This window comes from Danio rerio, chromosome 13 (genome assembly GCF_049306965.1).
Source record: "Danio rerio strain Tuebingen ecotype United States chromosome 13, GRCz12tu, whole genome shotgun sequence".
NCBI classification, from domain to species: Eukaryota; Metazoa; Chordata; class Actinopteri; order Cypriniformes; family Danionidae; genus Danio; species Danio rerio.
Genome location: NC_133188.1, coordinates 41123548 through 41144117, shown reverse-complemented (window position 1 = coordinate 41144117; position 20570 = coordinate 41123548). Strand labels below are relative to the sequence as shown.

At 37.5% G+C, this 20570-nt stretch overlaps 1 protein-coding gene across 9 annotated transcripts; it reads right to left on the bottom strand.

The window, feature by feature from the left end:
* Nucleotides 1-997: 997 nt before the first annotated feature.
* On the bottom strand, nucleotides 998-20550 carry phf3 (PHD finger protein 3). 9 transcript variants are annotated; one of them, XM_068213095.2, is made up of 17 exons: nucleotides 20429-20550; nucleotides 18405-18500; nucleotides 17997-18247; nucleotides 17795-17914; nucleotides 14424-15984; nucleotides 12640-12877; nucleotides 11320-11362; nucleotides 10851-10971; nucleotides 10596-10752; nucleotides 8628-8744; nucleotides 8335-8463; nucleotides 8101-8239; nucleotides 6189-6378; nucleotides 5945-6095; nucleotides 5765-5854; nucleotides 5482-5677; nucleotides 998-3069 (listed from the first exon to the last, which is right to left on the bottom strand). In XM_068213095.2, the coding sequence occupies exons 2-17, from the start codon at nucleotides 18443-18445 to the stop codon at nucleotides 1472-1474; spliced, it is 5142 nt and encodes a 1713-aa protein (XP_068069196.1). In that variant the 5' UTR covers nucleotides 18446-18500; nucleotides 20429-20550; the 3' UTR covers nucleotides 998-1471. The 9 variants fall into 9 exon arrangements, with proteins under 9 accessions (XP_068069196.1, XP_017214334.2, XP_073776315.1 ...); XM_017358845.4 differs by having other exon boundaries at nucleotides 5945-6092; XM_073920214.1 differs by lacking the exon at nucleotides 20429-20550 and adding an exon at nucleotides 18589-20393.
* Between the last annotated feature and the right edge of the window lie 20 nt (nucleotides 20551-20570).

Here is a 20570-nt window from a genome sequence, read left to right as displayed (position 1 = left end):
GGAGGGAATTCGGCCAGGATATTGGGGTTGCACCTCTACTCTTTACAAGAAGTGCCATAGGATTGTTTTTAATTATCACAGAGTCAGGACCTAGGTTTACCATCTAATCCAAAAGACGGCACTCACTGGCATTATAGTTTCACTATACTGGGGCATTAGGATTCACACAAAACAGGTTTAGCACCCCCTGCTGGCCTTAGGTTTAGCAGCCTAGTTTTCCGATGTGGTCTCCCTGCCAGGTACTGACAAGGCTCAGCCCTGTTTGGCTTCAGTGAGTAACTGGTCTTTGGCTGCCGGGCGATATGGCTGTGCACGACATAAGGCTTAAATATTTTCAACACTGATGCTGCGTTCACACCTGACGTAGATATCTATCAAGCGCAAGTGATTCACATGTTAAGTCAATGCAAGACACAAAAAGACCTCCTGCGGCATGTTTCACGTCAATGAGCCAGCGCTAATCGCTCGAGTTAGAAAATCTGAACTTCGGTGGACATTCTTACCGCATTAACCAATCAGGAGCTTTCTCTTGTAGCACGGTTTATCCACCTGTGCCGTGTCTGGTGTGAACGCGGCATTACAGTTAGACAAAATGCTTCTTGAGCATTATAAAAGCATATTAGAAAAGTTTGAAACGGTTCAAAGTTACTTTAAATTGCATTCAGCTGTCACTGTAATTGATCATATTCAGATTTTTTTATGACAGATAATTAAACCAACATTTGAACTGCAGTGTATACCAAACTTCATTCTTCGTAACTTTTTAAACACGTTTTTGTTTTGTAAACAGTTCCGTCTCTCATGAATGTGGCTTTTGTGCCTTTAATGCTACATTATTTCCTTCCAGGTTCTTTCAAAAGCCATTCACAAAGCTTGTTCTTGTAATTGTGAAATAAAAAGTACTTTTCTCTTTGATCCCAGGTGTTATTTTTAATTACAGTGCATGACAATAAAAAATGAGCCTTTTTAAGAAACAAAGACTTTCATTTCAGTCGCCTTACTAACAATAAAAACATTTTATTATGAACTGTACATAAACACAATGTGCTGAAGGTGCACATTTCTGTTCTGGGTGACAAGCCAAAATGTACAAAGAAAATATTTGTCACCTGAAACATAGAAAATACTTAAGAAGCCAAATTTAGAAAAATTAAAACTGAAAATGAAGCAAAAGAAGCTGTTCTTATCGACCACGGGATGCTTCGTCTCATGGCACGCTGCGTACGACAGTAGTTTCATTTTCTTGATTACAACCAGCTGCTTGTGAAGATGTTAGCGGGTAATTGAGAAGCCAAGTACAGAAAAATGTACATTTAAAAACAAACATTCTTTAGATTTCCAAAACAAAACAAAACCAACTAAAAATCTCCTACTAGCTGCTTTTCATATAAAAATCATTTTGAAACTTTATAAATAGTTTTCTTCTACTGTTACAGATTTAAGGTAGGAAGAGCGCTTTGATCCCCCAAGATCACGAACGCCTGTCTCTAGAGTCTTTCCTGTGTTTCTCGTGATCTGAATCGCGTGATCTGTGTTTGTCTCTGTCCCGATGATGGCTGCTGTGCCGTCGTTCTCGATGTTTCTCGTACCTTTCATCTTTCGAGTGGCGCTCTTTATGACTGTGACTTCTCTCCCGGTGCTTTTCCCGATCCCGCTCGTAGTGCCTGCTTTTGTGATGATGCTTGTCATAGTGCTCTCTGTCTCTGCTGTCCTTTCTATGGGTCTCCTCGGAGCGCCTGGACAACTTGTCGACAAAGTCACTGTAGGACTTCTCTGAAACCTTCTCGTCTTTGCTGAGGGGCAAAGCGGTCGGCAAGCTGGACTCGTAGGCCATAGGAGGCGGCGGGAGCGTTTGTGGAGGGACGGTTTGAGGCCATGGTGGAGCAAGCATGTGGGGATCGCTTTGAGGGAACATCTGCAGAGGAGGCGGACCTGGAGGAAACTGAAAAGGTGGAGGAAGGTGAGCTTGAAGGGGTAAGAAATGAGCAGGATTGGCTGGAGGAGGGTAAAATTGGGGATCAGGTGGACCGGAGAGATACGAGTGAAAAACCGGTGGGTTGTAAACTTTAGGGTTAAAAGAAGAGCTCCTGGACTGCTTGAGACCTTCGTTCTTCCCGATGGATGAGATTGTGGTAATGGCTTGGATGTCCTCTATGGCTTTGCACTCTTGCGTTGATGGTTGCGGTGTAACTTTCTGCTCAGGCTTTTCTGAACTGCTTTCTGGCAGTTTTGATTCGGTGGGTTCAGGTGCTGAAGAAGCTCTCTTCAAAATTCCAGCAGGAGATACCTTAGTAGTTGCTGTAGGACTTGATATGGTTTCGTTTTTGGGTGCAGAACTAGAGCCTTCATCGACAGAATCTTTCGATGTACCTGATGAAGTGGTTTGACTGGTTTCTTGACTAGTTGGTGAAGCTGTGCTACAGGACTCAGACTCTTCTTTGGGTTTAGTGTTTGTGAGAGAGGAGAGGAAACTTTCGGTTGAAACATCTGCAGGTTTGTCACTCAGAGAAAGTACAACTGCAGTCTCTTTCTTTTCTGAGCTAATCTCCAGACTCACACTAACCGGCGCCTGCTCTGTTTTAACGGCTTTGGGTTCTTTTTTCTTGATGACGAAGCGGTCGAGTCGTGGAGCGCTGGCTATAGGTTTAGGACTGACTGTTGCATTGTTTCCACTGTCAACAGACGGAGTCTTGGCCTCTGTTTTTGTGGAGTCACTCTTCATATTGTCATTCGAACAGGATGCTGCTTTTTCAGGCAACTTCAATACACCGGGAAGAAAGCGCAAAGAAACATTCTCATCTGTCTCTGTATCCAATATTGGTTCTTCAACAACCGACTTAATTAAGTCTGTGGTGTCTTTTTTCCTGGCGTTCCCCAGATCGCTGATAAAGCTTTGCTCTGTGTCTAGGGCCACAGGAGTCTTCTGTGGGTAGTCGACCTGAGGTTTGCTCTCTGCCAAGAAACTTGGAGCTTCACTGACATCGCTTGGCAGGATTACCCCAAAGTCTCTTTTTGGTCTCTGGCGGATGATCAAACCAAGTAGTAGATTTGGTCGATTGGTCTCCAGTCCTAAAATGTAAAGCATCGCAATTAATATCAAAGATTTTATGCTGACACTTTAGTTTGATGGTTCTCTTTAGACTTTGTTAAAGTAACTTATAAGTCTGCATATATACTTGCAGTTACATGTTACAGTCATTTGTAGAGCTGCGGATTATAGATAAACTGAAAAAGCACCATTTTAGTGTTTTGTTTAAACAAGTGATTATGATTCTCCCTTGATTCTGAACAGACAAACTGACTGGATAACATGAAATGAATCAGCATTTCTGAACAATCTTGCAGTTACTTATCAACAGAATGTCAAAAGGGACCTAGCAAAATTAAGTGTTGCTGAATACCTGCAAACAGGGATGGGCAAAAATACATTAAAATATATTTTAAAGTAAAATACCTCATTTTGACATGTATCAAAATACAAAATACAGCAGCCACAAATGTATCAAATAATACTGTATTTTGAAAATAATACAAAATAGTTTTACAAGGGAGCATGACATTTATTTACAAACCTTCACTCAATGAAGCTAATGGATCAATCCCTTTACCAATAAACTGACTTAGTGAGGAAAACAATGATTGACAGCAACAGCTCTTCTCCGAGCAAGTTTAAGGCCCAATCCCAATTCTATTTTTGAACCCCTACCACTTGGCCCTTCAAAAAGAGTGTGAAGGGGAACATGTCATCATACGCTTCATATGAGATTGATGATGGTGTCTGCTGTAGTTATTCCAGTTGTGTTATTTTTTGTTATTTATCTTCGGGAAATCCCTGAAGGCATATATCATGTTATCATAATGACAATGCGGCAATAAGATTGTAACTATACTGCAAAGGTAAGAGGAAGGGCTAAGGCGTAGAATTGGGATTGGGCCTAAATCAGCTTCTCTGCCAATTCATTCACCTCTTCTCCTTTACATAAGTAGGTATTCATAAACCTTAGTTTCTCTTTGATTATAGTATAAATATTGTACAAATTGTATACAGAAATGCCTGCCTTGAAGATTTTTAAATCACTGTAAAAACCATGGAATGCAGATAATGAGTTGGAACAAAGTACTACCATCTCTTAGTCCTATATTTCAAAATGATCATATATGAAGAGGTTATTAAATATATTTTGCTCACATAATTAAAAAAAAAAAAGTTTAGATTGTTTTTGTAATTGAAATATTTAATACTTAAATGTAAAACATGATATTTCTAAAAAATGGATTTAGCTGTTTTTGCAAATGATAGATAGATAGATAGATAGATAGATAGATAGATAGATAGATAGATAGATAGATAGATAGATAGATAGATAGATAGATAGATAGATAGATAGATAGATAGATAGATAGATAGATAGATAGATAGATAGATAGATAGATAGATAGATAGATAGATTGATAGATTGATTGATTGATTTGAGTATTAAATATTTGTGTCTAATATGCAGTATTGTGCCACTTTGACATCTTTAGACAGACATCTTTTCCTCTTCATTAACAATACAGGGCACCTGAATATCAACTAGGATTTTTAAACAGCCAATGAAGTATTGTAGGAATTGCCACTAAAGGACTTACTTTAATGTTGTTTGTCTTTTTTTTTTTGGCATCTACATTAGCAATCCATCTAAAACTACGGTCATCTTTAGGTGTGTTTTATTTCTAAACTTCCTCAGCATTGAGACTGATGATGGTTAGGAGCTTTATAGGTTTTTGGACTTATGATTTATCCCATTTTATTTCTTAAGCAAAGATGCCAATGCCTTGTACACTATGCTGTCATTAGCTATTACTGGTCTTAGCATTGTGCCGTATACTATTTTCAGCGAATGTGGACTTGCTCCTAAATATACCCATGCCATTAGTCTTTTATTTTCTTTATGCGTTGCATAATTTCCATCCATATTCCAATCATTGACCACCTTCTCTGTCAATTTTCTGTTCTGATCTAGAGCTTAGGCAAATAACTGAGAAAGCATCAATCTGAAGCTGCATTTTTACGTCATTATGTAGACTTCTTACCAAGTATTTTACAGTTTTTAAAAAATACAAAAATACAAGACACTAAAGTATTTTGATACAAAATATACAACCATTTTTATCAACCCCTATCAAATCAAATAACAAAATACTATTTTGTATTTGTGTAACCAACCAGTGCTATTACACCCAGCCCGATCTGAGCTGGGATCGAACCGGCGATTCTTTGCATGGGAGTTGGTTGCTCTAACAAGGAGGCTAAAGGCCATGGCCTCTAACATCTGTTGCTAGAGCACCTTTAGAGATCAGGGGAGTGAGGTTTACCTGCATAGCACTTTGCTAGCTGGCCTCCTTTACATTTTAAATGCGTATTCAAAAAACGTGTATCATAAATACTGCCCATCCCTGCGTACAAATTCTAAAAGATAACTTGCATTAAATTCTTACCTGGACCATCAAACGGAACAATCTGATGGGGAATTTTTTCTGTGGACCCGAGAGGAATGAGATACATGTCTTTAACTTGTTTGCGGTTGTTGGCAACAACACCGTATCTCCTACGGCTGCTAAAGTAGGCATACAGCAATGTGTATGAAATCTCATCTTCCTCTGTGTCTGGGCTGAAACGAATTACACAAATTTCCTACGAAAGAAAAGAAAAATTAAGTCACAAAAATGAAATGCAAATGGCCATGAAAAATGTGACAATCACAGGACCAATCGTTTGCACCTTTGTCCCAGAAGCACGAATTTTCTCAACGTAGTCCCAGACTATTTGAGGGGAGATTCGACCACCTACTTGGATGTTGTCCGGCAAATCCTGCAAACACAAATCATTCAAATGAATCCATTCAAACGTCTGACTAACACATTTAGGATGCAATTCATGGAAAATGTTGCCATGGCATACCTGTGTTAGGTGGTCCAGCGTTCCAGAGACAAGATATGATTTTGTTAAAAACCTCGCCACAGCCGGCATATCAACATAACCACCCCACAGACTTTCCAAGGAGCTGAGGAAAGTAGCTGTATCTTCTTTGCTACACAGACTATCTGCCCTACTGAGGAAATCAGAAAGCAATGAATTCACAATATAATTCTAACCATATACACCATGGGTTAGCACAAATCATTAGTTTAATTGGATATCTTACCTAGACTCAGGCAGAAAATTGAGGAGACCTTCCTCCATGGCTCTTAAAGTCAGATCATCCATCAGTGCTGATGTGGGTGTGGTTGTAGATGGCTGAGATTCCTCTGTCGCACTAGACTGCCTCCTCACTACTGTTGTAGCCACTTTCACCACCTTTGTACTGGCTTCCTCTGTAGGTGGAGCCATGCGACCTTTACAGAAACATCCAGAAAAAGTCTATATAACTTAAAGTTTTAAAATGACTTTGCATTAATCGGTTTGTTAGAACAAAATGTAACCACTTTAAAACCAAAAGGCAAAGGTTAAAAAAAAAACTGTTAACATTAGTTGTGTTTCCATCCAAAGATTCACATAAAATTTATGCACAAAACTGGAATATCGCATAAAAGACGCAGCGTTGCCATCAAAGAGAACGAGTCAAAAAGAATAAAATCCTCACTTATCTGCCGCCAAATCAAAGGTAAAAACGGAATTTGCTGTGGTAAAAGCTGCATCAACTCACAGACACACACACTCTGGCATGCACTGTAGCAATGAGAGCTGTGCACGCCGGACTGTTCATCAAGGATCTACTGTTAGATCTAAAGTTGCTAATATCCAAATGTAAATAGGCAATTCCTCATATCATGTTTTCATTTTATTGTTAAGATTGTGAAAATGTATCCAGGGTGATGTGAATGAGGTTATAAAGTACACTGTTCCCTTTAAAGATTTACCCGATGTGTCCTCTGGAGTTTGTTTTCCATATCAAACTTGCAAAGTCTGAACTTTCAAGGAAAGGATGCAGGACTGAACTGTGTGTAGACTACTTAATATTGAGGAATAAGTCTCAATAAGACAGCCGAATGTCTGAAGCCATGTCTCCATTTTCAGATCTCTCCGTTTTCCCCCCATTCACACTGACACAGAGCAGCAGTGTTTTAAAAAGAAAATGGCCTCTCCAGCGTTTTCAAAAAGCTCCGTTTTCGGCGCTCGAAAACTCTATGGTAGTGTGGACGGAAGGCATAACCGTAGCAAAACTTATGCGTTTTAAAACTAAAAAGAATTAGTGTAAACAGGGCCTGAATAAACATGTGGTGGCATTTGAAGTCTCATGCCATCAAACGCCACCACGTTCTTTCAGGGTGTCTATAGTCAACAACCTGCGGAGCAGACACTCTTGACAGTTCTGGAGGTCATTCATTATATAATAACACTAATCCTCAAATGGTTAAGGCATTTTAAAATGACCAAAACAACATTTTAGATGTTTTACAATGCAGTCAGCAATTTGGTTTGTCCATTCACACACATTTTTTATCACCACATGATCTCTTTTAACAAAAAAACTACTTTTTTTTTAAAGGTGGATACTAAAATTTGTTCGGTAAAAGTGTTTCCATCATAGTTTATGCATATTTTTTTCTTACCGAATAAAAAGTTTATTCTACTCAGTTATGTGCATGTTTTTATGTGCATCTTGGCGTTTCCATCAACCGTTTTTATGCGCATATCCAAAATAAGTGGATGGAAACACAGCTATTTTTATTCATATGGCTAATATATCTAAAAATATGAGTTTTCACACCCTCAGGCTATTCATATATGATGTATGCAACTTAAAATTTCAGTGTTACTACCTAAAAAAAATGAAGCACATGAAGTGAACAAAAGCACATGGCTCCTGATAAAACAGATCTTATAAAGCATAAATTAAAACTAGTTCATTCTCTTCGTTTCATAACATCTACATATAATATTATTAGGTGCTTCAATAACAGAAATTCTTTAAAATGTTCTACTACATATTTTTCGATGGCTTCTGGGTTAGTAAATTAACAGATCACAAAAATAACACAATTTACTATCCCTGTAAGAATGCAAGTTAGTTTTCAGAAGCTGAACTTTATTTTACCTCAAAAAAACGGTATTACCTGTGCAGATTTTGCAGTTGAGGTCAAATAGATGAGACTTGTGCAAGTTGGTGGTATCTATAGATTTCTTGGGGCTCTCAACTTTAATCTCAGGGGGTTTCTCTTCAGGCACTTCCACAACTTTCAGCACTGGCTCTGGCTAAAGACAGAAAGAAAAAGCAATTTTCTTATTCCCTTGATGGACAATATAACTAAATTGCAGAGAATGGAGATTAGATTGCTCATAAATCTCACCTCAACCTCTATGGCCTCTGGTGCCTTGGCGGGCTCCTGATTCTCTATTTCAATTTCCCCTTTATGAGTGATTTTAGTAATAGGGCGTCTTTCTACCTCTCGTTGTTCTTTTTCAATCATTTCAATTGTCTGCCAACAAAAACATCAACAGGTTTAACATTTCAATGTCATTCTGTTTTTTGTGTATTGATTTAACTAACTAAATATAAACTTTTCCCTTTTTGATATTTTACTTCACTCAATGTCAGTGTCGACAAAAAAACGAAATGGTGAGATTCTAAAGTTTTACTAACATGTCGATTTTCTCTTTTTCTCCAAGCAGCCAGTTCCTTAGAGGCCAGCTCTTCTGCCGTCATGCGCACCAGATCTGCAGGGGACACTTCCCCCTTGAGTACACGCTTGAATAACACCTGAGAAAGAACATTTATTATCATTAACATAGCATTAGACTTGGCTACAAATGTGTGCTTCTCCTGCAAATGCTTTTTGAGAAAACAGGTAGCACAGTGATATTATTCTTAAGATGTCAAATATAGGATATATATATATATATATATATATATATATATATATATATATATATATATATATATATATATATATATATATATATATATATATATATATATATATAAATAAAAATCACAGGCCATTTGCACCGCCCTCCTTCCCGCCACTGACGTCAAAAATATAACGAGATTCGGACCAACAAAATGTATATTTGTGAATTACTATCATTGTTGTGTGCAGCCACATATACACTTGTGGCTTTGACCCCTCAGCTAATGAGCATTTAAAGTCTGTACTATATTCGGGTTACTTTCGGTTTCTCACAGTATGCGGTCTAGAGTAACGCAGATGCAGATTACTTCTGGGGCTGTTTTAAAAGCTGAAATGTATGCCTGTAAGTCCTCTATTTTTACTAAAGCTCTATTTTTGTAAATATTCAAGGGTCGTTTGACTATAATAAGTTTTATACCACCTTATTTTGTTGTACAAACAACTCTTTGTGGCTTAAAGGTTATGCTGGTGGTGTTAATATGATCATTTTGCTAATATTAAATTCAAATGGTCTCATTTAATAGATTTTCCTCATATGCATATTAAGATTCGTATTTAAAAAAATGTGCTTTAAAGTTTTACTGCTGGCTGAATCGAACTTGTTAAAGTAAATGTGAATATATACATACATTTTCCCTCTTTGTTGTAGTTTTACAAAAAAGAAAGATATTGAGAAGAACAATTGCCAGTAAAGTAACCTAAACTGCATTCTGCTGTCTTGCACTGCATCTGCATTTTGCATCTGTTAAACCTTTGGTTAAGCAACAATTGATTGGGACATGATTATCATTATGCCTATTATTAAATTGTAATATTTTCATAGCAATTTAAACTCACCCTTCAATATTTACAACAAGAAAGAAAAAGGAGCAGCTTTGATACTCTGTGCAAGAATGTCTGAGTGAATCGTTAATCATCATGTTTCCATTTTTTTCATGTGCTAGAATGCTGAAAGTCCTCCTATAAATTATCAGTCAATGATATGGCCCCCTGCCAATATAAGTTTGAGACCCCTGTTGTAAAGTAATAATTTATCTTTTTTAGTAGACATATTATTTGAGAGAGTTGCTTTATTTTTAAAAAAATTATGGATCTAATAGAATTTGCATTGTAAACATTAAAAGTTAAAAATGTATAATTTTGTATTTAACATTACGATGCACTCAAAATCATTCTGCATAAATCCGCAGCTTTTTTACAATAATCAATAATAGTCTGACCCTAATAATCAGCTGCCTCCATTATGTTTGCCTTGTTTACTGTTGGTTGCTAGGTTTCTTGGAAGGATACTACCAACTACTCTAGCAACTTGATGGAACAGCACCCAACTAGCATTTAGAATAATTTACTTATTTTATTTACTTTTTTGTAAACCTTAAAATGGAGGGCCAGTGTCCTTAAGAGTTTAGCTCCAACTTGCCTCAAAACACCTGCCAAAACATTTCAAGTGAGCTATGTAAGAGCTTGATTACCTGGCTCAGGTATGTCTGATTGGGTTTAGAGCTAAACTATGCTGAACACTGGCCCTCCAGTACCAGATTTGTACACCCCTGCTCTAGCATATTTCAATTAGAAAACTTAGATCTTAAAGCAACTTTTTTTTTCCAGATCAGTGTGACTGCACACTTACAAATGCCTACAATGAACAAGTTAAAGAAAAAAATGAGAAGGACAAAGTAGAAAATGATTACATTACTTACATTATTTTTCGCATCTTTCAGGTTGAAAGTCAGACTTCTGTATTTGTTTTTGTATTTGCTGTCAACACCCTGAAAGAGAGCAAAAAGCTCTTTCTCCGTCCTTCTGGCTACCTCAGCAGGCCTGTCCGATGAAATCTTCAAGTCAGACTCCTTCGATCTATGAGGCAGTGAAGAGAAATATGAACAACTGAACCATACTTATTATTAACAAACCGTACACATGACTTTCCTAGCAATCTACCAAAAATCACACACCGTTTCAGAAGAATCTCCTCCAGTGAGTCCCGAACGCTCCGCCTGATGTGTCCAGTGGACGGTTTCTTTGAGCTCACAGGGGATATTTTAACTTTCTTCGTCTCATGCTTTACATTTGGTCCTAAAAAAAAGTTTATAAAGTCAAATACTGTAGCAATAACTCATCTTTAAGAGTTAAAAGAACTATAGCACACTAATAATTTAAAAACATTAAAGAAACATTTAGTCATTTTTTTTAAATTTACACAACTCCTTTCTTCCGTTGTTAAAAAAGGAAGATCTTCTGAAGAAAATTATATTGTGTAGATGTCAAAAGCTGTTTTTTCCCAGCATTCTTCAAATAATGTTTTGTGATCAACAGAAAAAATTCATAAACATTTAGAACCACTTGAGTGTGAGTAAATTTTAATTTTGGGGTGAACAACCCCTTTAAGCGTAAATAGTATGTAAAATTAATAAACATTCATACCTTTTTGTGCTGAATCTTCTGACGGTCGCCTTTCTCCAGCGTCCTGCATTTAAAAAAATAAGAAGATGAAATAAAACTGAAATAAAAGTTTTTGTAGTGAACACTACAATCTTAGCCAAACAAAATCAAGTGGCCTAATCAGTGGTAACTGCAAATTTGTTAGCCAGTGTGTAACCCCATATGAACACACATGTGAGGAACCATCCACCTACACTGAGGGTGTACTCACACTAGGCACAGTTGTTTAGAACCGTGCCCAGGTGCAACTGTCCCCCCTCCCCTTGCATTTTAACAGCATATTTTACCTTCCGAGCCTAAGCACACTTATCGATTATGCACTGTTTAGGGCTCAGTACAATGAAGATTGCTTTAGTTATATTGTTTTGTATTATTTTAAGTCGTTTGATTTGCAGTGACGCAGTCAAATCTCTTGCTGAACAGATCCACCACTTTTGATGCTCATAAATGTTCATGAAAGTCGTTGTGCATGTATTAGGAGGTTTGCTGAAGGTGGCAGCTGATGTGCAGCGAGGGGTTTGTATCTTTATTAAACCATGGAAGTTCACGTTGATTGAAAAGTAAAGCTGATTAATAAATCTATATGAAACAGTCCCTTAAAAGTGTTATCAGTTTCCCGCTCAGGCACACTTTGCACTCACACTACAAGCGTACCGCGCCAGAGCCAAACCAAACCTCAGTCTACCACACCTCTTCCAACTGGGCCAGGACTGGCCAACTGAACCGCGCCTAGGTCCCAATTCGGAGCACTCACACTTGTCAAGTGGAAAATGGAGGCCAAACATCTCTGAGCGCAGTTCCAATAGCCTAGTGTGAGCACACCCTGAGTGAAAGCTATCTAACCCCTTTTTTTACCCACGTGTAAAATATATAAAAAGGCAGGTATATACAAACCCTTTAAAGAAAGCTGGTGGCTACCACAAAAACCAAAAGCTAAATCAGAAAGGGCAGAACAAAATATGACTGTAAATCTGCACTCACTAGAGATTGATAGAACAAACCAGATCCTTTGTTTCCCCTAACCCTCGCCCAAATAAACGAGTTGTCAAAATATATTACATTTTCATCTTTGAGGTCCAATTATTATGTTGTTGAAGGTTTATTTCAAGAGTCTTCATTAGAACAAACTCTTCAGCTACAGCTAGTTCAGTCTCTCAACAATTTCAGACACAAACTCAAAAGAATCAAACCTTTGTAAGTATTTCTGCAACTCTTGATTTCCATGATGAGAAATGTATATATTTGTATTGACTTTGATTGTGACAATGTTGCTTTGCTAAACCCAATCAAATGTTTGCTTACTTTTCTGAAGGGTCGTATTCCACCTGCGGTGAGCGACTGCTGGGGTCTCTGTTTTTGTTTAGCGGCTGACTTATCATCTGACAGCTCTGAGGCCTGTGTTTTTTCATCCTCTTGTGCACAGCACTTCAGACATACATACTCCTGGTCCTCCTTTTCCATCTGTTGAACTTTAGCCAGATCCAGACCCACACAGTCCCCGTGAAACCAGTCGTCACAGCGGCCGCAGCCCACCATGAACCTGTTCAAACACACAGACAACAGAAATTCAAAGGTTTGAGCAAACACATACATTTCTAAAGTTTATGATAAATTGTATGATTTTAAATAAGCATACACTGATGTTGAAAGTCTGGCCTTGATAATTATTTTATTTTCTGATATCAATCTTCTGTTGCAAGGGTACATTTTGGGCACTAGCCAAAAGTACACTAAGTGTCAAAATTATTATTATTTCTTTTATATTAAAAATCATTAGAATATTAGGTAAAAATACTGTTCCATGAAAATATTTAAAACATTTTAATGTATTAATATCAGAACTTCTGATTAGAAAATTTTCAGTTTATTGCCATATTAGCTTCTCTGGTTATGTCATGGCAAACAAAAAAAAACATTAAGTTTACCACATTTCATAAATAATACTTTACTATTATTTAAAAAATATTGTAACAATTAAAAGTCATCAACAGTAATAAATAATACACAAGATAAAATACATAATAATAATAATAATAATAATAATAATAATGTATAAGATAAAAATCTTTAAAAATTTTACTACTTTTTTTTTATTAAAAGTTTACTTTTAATAATTTTTTTTTACAATTTTAAAAGGATTCACATTTAATATATTTAATTTCAATTCTCTCCAGATAAAATGGTTTTATGATAACATTAAAAATAGGACATTCCACAAGAACGTGTTTAACAGTTTGATTTCTGTTGCAGTATTGACATTTTGGGGGTTCTTCTCCTTTGAGTAAATGTTTGTATGCGAGTCTTGTGTGTCCAATATGTCATCTGCTGTAAGCAATCTGATCATGTCTTGAGTTGATAAAAATACATTTTTATCCTATTTCAGGCTGGATTTAAAAAAAAAGTTAATTTTTTTGTGCACTGATCTTATTCTGCTTGCTGTTTGTTAGGAATTTAGCCTTCTATTATTGGCTTAAACTCTGACGGTGGGATTTTGCACACCTTTATCTTTCCAGTTAGGGTTTTAGCAGCTTGTTCATTTCCAATTAGTCCAACATGTCCTGTGATCCAGCAGAAAACTGTATTATAAAATGTTCTCTGTAGTTTATTCACTTTAATAAAAATGCCAATAATAATGGGATGCTCCAGTTTAAAAGAATTCAATGTTTGTGGACAAGATTTTGAGTCCGATAAAAATAGTAAAACTGTTAAATTTTTGATTAGTGATTTGCATTGCATTCATTTGGAAAAGTTTAACTGCTTTTTTAATTTTTACTATATGCAATAGCTATTGATTTCCATAGTAGTTTGTTTCACATTTCAGATGTCAGTTTTTTCTGTTTATTAATGTTCGTCAAAATATCTTTGTGATCAAGTCATAAAAGTTTAGAAGCACCAAGTAGGTAAATGGTAGGGGTGGAAGAAAATAAAATAAATAAATTGATTTCATCAATGATTCATAATTGGGGAGTAAATTTACATTTCTGGGTGAACTATCCATTCAAGTGAATATGAAATGACAACATGAAATAATACAGGAAAAATGTGTCAATCTATGACCATGAGAATGGATTTAAAAGTCAACATACCGGTTGTTATGAGGTTTCTTGCATAACACACAGTTCTTTGTGGGGTCCCACACCGTTTCGCTTTCAGCAAGAGCGTCGCCCTCAGCTTCCTTCTTCACCACAGGTGCATTATCAGGAATAAACAACTGCGGCTCCTCTATCGAGATACTCCTGGAGTTCCTACTCTTGTGTCTTTGCTGGGTCTTCTCTATCTTCTTGGCCTTGACTTTGTCCTGCTCCTCGTCTCCTTGGCTGTTTGCCACAGGTGGGTTTGTCTTGTTGCCCGAAGTGGGAGGATTTTGTGGCTTTTTTGGAGGGTGAGGAGACTGGACTGACTTGACTCCAGGGCCAGACTCAGATGATGGTCTTCTGCTATTGGTTGGAGACAACGGGACAGAATCAGATGAGGGTTTTCTGCTATTGGTTGGAGACAACGGGCCAGAATCAGAGGATAGTTTTCTGCTATTGGTTGGAGACAACGGGACCAAATTAGATGATGGCTTTCTGCTATTGGATGGAGACAACGGGACAGAATTAGAGGATGGTTTTCTGCTATTCGTTGAAGATAACGGAACAGAATTAGATGGTTTTCTGCTATTGGTTGGAGACAATGGGACAGAATCAGATGATGGTTTTCTGCTATTTGTTGGAGACAAAGGGCCAGATTCAGATGATGATTTTTTGGTGATGGTTGGAGACAATGGGCCAGATGGGCTCGCAGTTTTTGATGCAGAATGTCCATCTTGAATCTTCTGTATTTTTGAGCCATCTTTAGGACCGAGTGCTGCACCTGGCCGTTTTAATCCCACCTTAATTGGCTTCCCTTTATGAACTTCTGGTTGTCCTGTATGTATTTTTTTATCTTGTGGATGCTTGGATTCTTTCTGTAAGAGTCCTGGCTTGGTCGGAGAAGATGGTTTGTTTTTAGCAGCAGAGAGAGACTGTTTGTTTTTCAGAAGCTTCTTGACTGCAGGCCGAGCCGCCGTGCCATTCTTGTTCCCTGGTTTTTGTGCACTCAGCTTTTGAGTCTTGATTTGGTTGTTCTTCTTTTTGGCGTCTTCTGACGTGGCGTTCTCCACCTTGGGCTTGAGCACCATGGTGCTGTTAGTGTCTTGTACTTCATTAGGGTTCACATAAGGCCCAAAATCCATAGGCACGTCGTGGCTAGTTGACTGGTCAATGCTCACTTCCCCGACAGCCTCTGGTGTGGAATTATCGACTACTTGTTCATCTTGATTTTGTCCCAAATCGAGTCCGAGTCCATCAGCGATGATGCCATCGTCCTGGAAGCCCAGAGACTGAAGGGCACTTGTGCTAAATGATCCAAACGATTGTGATGGTCCAGGGAGCAGTTCAATTTTATAGCCCCCTACGGTAACAGTTAATCTGCGCAACACGACAACTGGATTCATTGAAGAGTCAACCTCATGGACTCCAAATCGACGGCTAAGCAGGGCTTCCCTTTTTTCATCAGGGCTGTTATCTCTATCATGTTCTTCACTACATGTTGACTCTCGGTTGTAACTTTCAGCTGCTTTTCGTGCAGGACCTAGGCGCCTGCCTCTGACTCGACCACGGCTTGCTGAAAGAGAAAAATGGTTTTAATATATTCGTAACTGCAAAATAGAGCAGATGAACAGCCAATCTACGGTAAAACACAGACGGCAAGAAAACTTTTAACTCGATCTTATTAAAATTCCAAAGCATGAGATATTTAAAATTTATGTTAACAGGAAGATGAATTTCCAGTAATATATTTATTACATCACAAATCACAATGTCACTTGCAGCACCAAATAAATACAAGATCTAAAAGACTCCCTTATATAGCATCATGCTTCCAGCATCATCTCTGACTGACTTACATAAAGATTTTTTTCTCAGTTTAAGTGTTTGCTTATAGTTTTAAACATCTCTCTGTATCGCAGCATGAGTGCCATCTCCTTAACATTACATATGGTTTATAGGCAAAAGGGGTAAGTGTAATAAGCAATGCAGGTTCCCATGTTTTTCTACATATTAGAATGTCCCCTTTTTTTTAGCACAAAATGATGATTCCCATACATTTTCACCATCATTAAAATGATACCCACAAAAATGTAGTTCAGTGTAACAACAGTATATGTACCAAATCACATATTAATGTGGTATCATTTCATATATATTAAAAGACAATCCCATTTAAAGGGCACCTATTTTACTCCTTTTTCAAGATTTAAAATAAGCCTGCAATGTCTCCAGAATATCTAAAGTTTCAGCTTAAAACACCCGTCAGATTATTTATTATACTTTTTGGAATATTGGATTTTTCTGCTTTAAACACAATGTAGCCGTTTTTGTGGCCTGTGGCTTTACTGCTAGTTCTTCTCGTCTACCATTCCCACAGGGTGTCTCAATCTCTCTCATCTGCGTCAGATAAACAGCACAGTGACAGACAAGAAGGAAGCAGATCTCACGTAACGTTTCTGAAAAATACTACAGTAAGAACTTTTCCAATGATTACTTGATGTATTTGTTGTGGAGTTAATTCAAGCCTTTTGATGAGTCACACAATGTCGTTACGAAGTACACACACACACAGTGCGCGCGTTTAACTTCGCAAGGTAATTGTAACAGGATACATGTTAATATCCACTGCTGTAAGGATATCCGTTATATTAATGTACAAAATAAACCTGATTTAACATTTAAACCGGATTTGAAACGTCTTCTTTTATAATAGTACTGACTTGCAGCTGTGGTGATAAAGTAAAGACAGCAAAAATTGTTGTAATTCATTACAAACATGCACTATTTTAAACTTGTTTTAAACTTGTAAAACTCATTCTTGATCACATTTGATAATGATTGATGATCAGAGAGCTGAACAGATCTTTTAATTCCAGTTGCTTTGCACACGTCCTGTCTTGTTGATGTGATTATACGCATTACTATGGAAACATGTTAATAGACGGCTGTCAATCAATTCTGTGGGCGGGGAAACCGCACTCTGTTTCGTTGTGGTGGGCCTCAAAATAGGAGGAATTTGGATCCTATTTAAACGTCAGGAAATATAAAGTCTATACTTTACAACTAATCTACATATAAATAGGGTTTACCCATTTGACAGCAAGAAGTTTATATGCTAAACACTAAAATGTATTGAGATCATTTATACTTTTATATATTTCAATTACAGGTCAAAATATGTATGTTTAAGTTTCTTTATTTGTATTTAATGTCATGTGTATGCATATAAAATACATGATTTTGAACACTTGCTGTGGTTTTTAAAATGGGCTTTTAACAAAAGTCAATGTAAAGTTGCACAACTAATTAGCTTCAGCAGATTCAAAGCAATCTAAATTAATTCAGCCACCTGTGTCCCTTTATTTCCCTCATATTACACGCACCTGTTTGCCTCCTCTGCATTTGACCTGCTTGTCTCCTGTCTTGCAAGAAGCCAGATTGATTGTGTTCTCCATCGGATGGACTCTGCCTAACACCTGCTCCTGTCATTTCATGATCGGCATCTGCAAAACATGGTCAATTGAGTTAACCAGAATCTTTATTCGGAAATAAAACACAAAGTGATATCAAAAGCAATCACTATACCAGCTGAACTTCCAAGCTTGAAATCTTCATTTTCTAAAAGGTGAAACTGGGTACTGGCAGATCCAAACATGGGATCTTTATCACTGAGCATGTTTTTCAGTGAATCTTCAGGTTTTGCTTCAAACTCATCACTTGCTTCACATTCTAGGTTTTGTCCGAGCAGTAAGGAATCATCCAACTGGTCGCTGGGAACCAGATGATTGAATGAACCACCAACTATATCCATGAATACCTGCACTGTGTGGTTCGCTCTGCAGGGGTAAAAAAAAAAGAAAAAAAAGGTATGTTACATTTGTAACTATTAGACATCTTCATGTGGTTTGACTTCGGTGATATACGCTAGACTTATGACATTAAATACACAAACGTTTATGCTTTGTTCAGTCCTCCTGGGGCATTCCTACTTACAAGTTGACAAGTCTTAATGCACAGCTAATGTTTCTTCCCATGCTGATAAACTTCCAGAGACTTTTTTTCAATTTTATACGGTTCCATTTACAGCATCTATGTAGTAATGTAATTAAAACATAATCAGTTAAATGGACTTCAGCGTTCATTTAGATGTTGTAAACAGAGATGAAAAGCCATTTACATGCACGCGCCCGTCAGAATCAGCAGACGATTGAAGAAACGCCAATAAAAATACTGGAGTGAAAAGTTCATACTTTAAAGAGACATGGCACGGAAAATGTAATTTTAATGAAGAGCTTCTTGTATAATCTGAGACCCAGTTTATATGGTATATCAATTAGGCAGTAGAAACTGTTCCAATTTTGTAACCGCATACAGTTAACCGGAAGCACTTGACCCACATTACTGTAAAATTAAGTCTTTCTGCATATACTCTATAATGACATCAAGTGTGTTCAAGTCATTTTTGTCAGTACAAGATGGCATTGTACATACTTTAGATTGAATTACGAGAAAATAAAGCAGGGTTTGTTAACTCTAGAAAATGGAGAGCATCAATTAGCATCAATTGTGATTTGTCACTAATAAACACAAATTGAATTTGCATCCATGAATTCTGCTTGCTGATCTATATGTAATAAGCTATAGATATTTTGTATGTAATTCTCTATTATAGATCAGTGATTCTGCCATGTTTCACTCTGACATGCCACCAACTCAGAAACTAAAGGAAATTGAGTTCCCCACTCATAAAAATGACCGTGGTGGTGTTGACATGTTTTCAACTTATAAATACAGTTTATCCGACATGACTTAAATGTACAATCATCAGTGCAGTTCACTTAAAGTGTACTATGACAAATTTAAATGGTCCCCATTAAGTTCTATGGTGGGGGACAAATACAGTGGAAGTCAGTGGGACCAATATCAGATCTTAAGTTTATTATCTTTGAAATTCTTCAGAGGAAAGAAACTCCTGCAGGTTTAGAGCAAGTGGATTTTTGGGTAAACTACCCTTAACGCTTTCTGACGACAAACACAATTTTGCCTATTTTATTGAATTACACGTTAAAGTACATTTCTTTAGAGGCACTGAAAATCATGCATCAGTTTAGGAGTTTCAGGATGTGTATCTCAGCAGCTTCCCATGTTAGATTTGAAGTCCAAAGTTCATCTGCACGAATGTTTGATTACTTTAACAATTGTTTACAGTACCACTTTAATTTAAATACAGTTTAGAACCATCAAAGGTTTGTGTAGAACTCAATTTTAAATCCTATGCCTAACCAAGAGTTGAATATCTTTGAAATTAAAACATTACTTTATCCTGAGAGAACTGCTTAAGTGTAAACACTAGCGCTACGCACCCGGTAACGTACGTTTACAAACAATCAGCTTCACAACTGCTGTCATAAGAATTACAACCGCTAAAATGGCATTAGCATCAGGTGTCTAACTGTAAAAGTTCATAAAGGAATACAAGCGCTTCATATAACGTCACATCCTCTCACATTTGTCTCATGCCTTTAATTAAAATCTTTTCAGGCTATTGGTGTTTTTATTTTGACTCCAGATCAGTTCACGTGCTCAAACAGCTAACAAATTAGGCCCTGGGCGCCTAGCATAACATCTGACCCTTTCTAGACACCTTAAAACGGCTTAATCATTTGCAAAGGGCTGCATTTATTGTTACAGTAACACCCGATGTTTTAAAAACCTCGCAAAATAAACAAGCAAACATCTAAACGCTTCCGCGAGCACCAGGGGGCCTTTAGCAACAACTCTGCGTGTCTATCACGCGCGCGCACAGCATTAAACACGTTGAACTCAGTTTTATTTTAAAAGCATACTTTCAACGCTGTTCCTCAAATGATGCATGTAAAGTTAGCGCCATATTCAACGCGGTCTCTGCACAACTCGTCTCGGTTCTGGACTGGAGTTGCGTCGCGTGCACCCGCAGGAAGGCCTCAAACATTGAGCGTGCACGCCCACTCCGCGAGAGATGCTGATTAAACACTCACCGCGATTGTGACTGTGATCGAAGAGCCAGCGCATAATTGAAGAAGTGCTTGTATTATCGCTTACGGTGTCTGGACGCCATATGGGTTGCCGTTGTCGTCAAGTTGCCACTGCCTTTTCCGCCGAGAACTGCGGTGGGACACA

Excerpts from the sequence above, each read along its gene's own strand:
- phf3 (XM_073920214.1), bottom strand. The coding sequence starts at position 18,659 with ATGAACTTTTCACTCCAGTATTTTTATTGGCGTTTCTTCAATCGTCTG. Across the intron at positions 8,745-10,595 it reads TGAAAGATGCGAAAAATAAT|GTGTTATTCAAGCGTGTACT; the intron begins GTAAGTAATGTA and ends GTTCTTTCTCAG. Across the intron at positions 6,096-6,188 it reads AATTTTCTGCCTGAGTCTAG|TAGGGCAGATAGTCTGTGTA; the intron begins GTAAGATATCCA and ends TGATTTCCTCAG.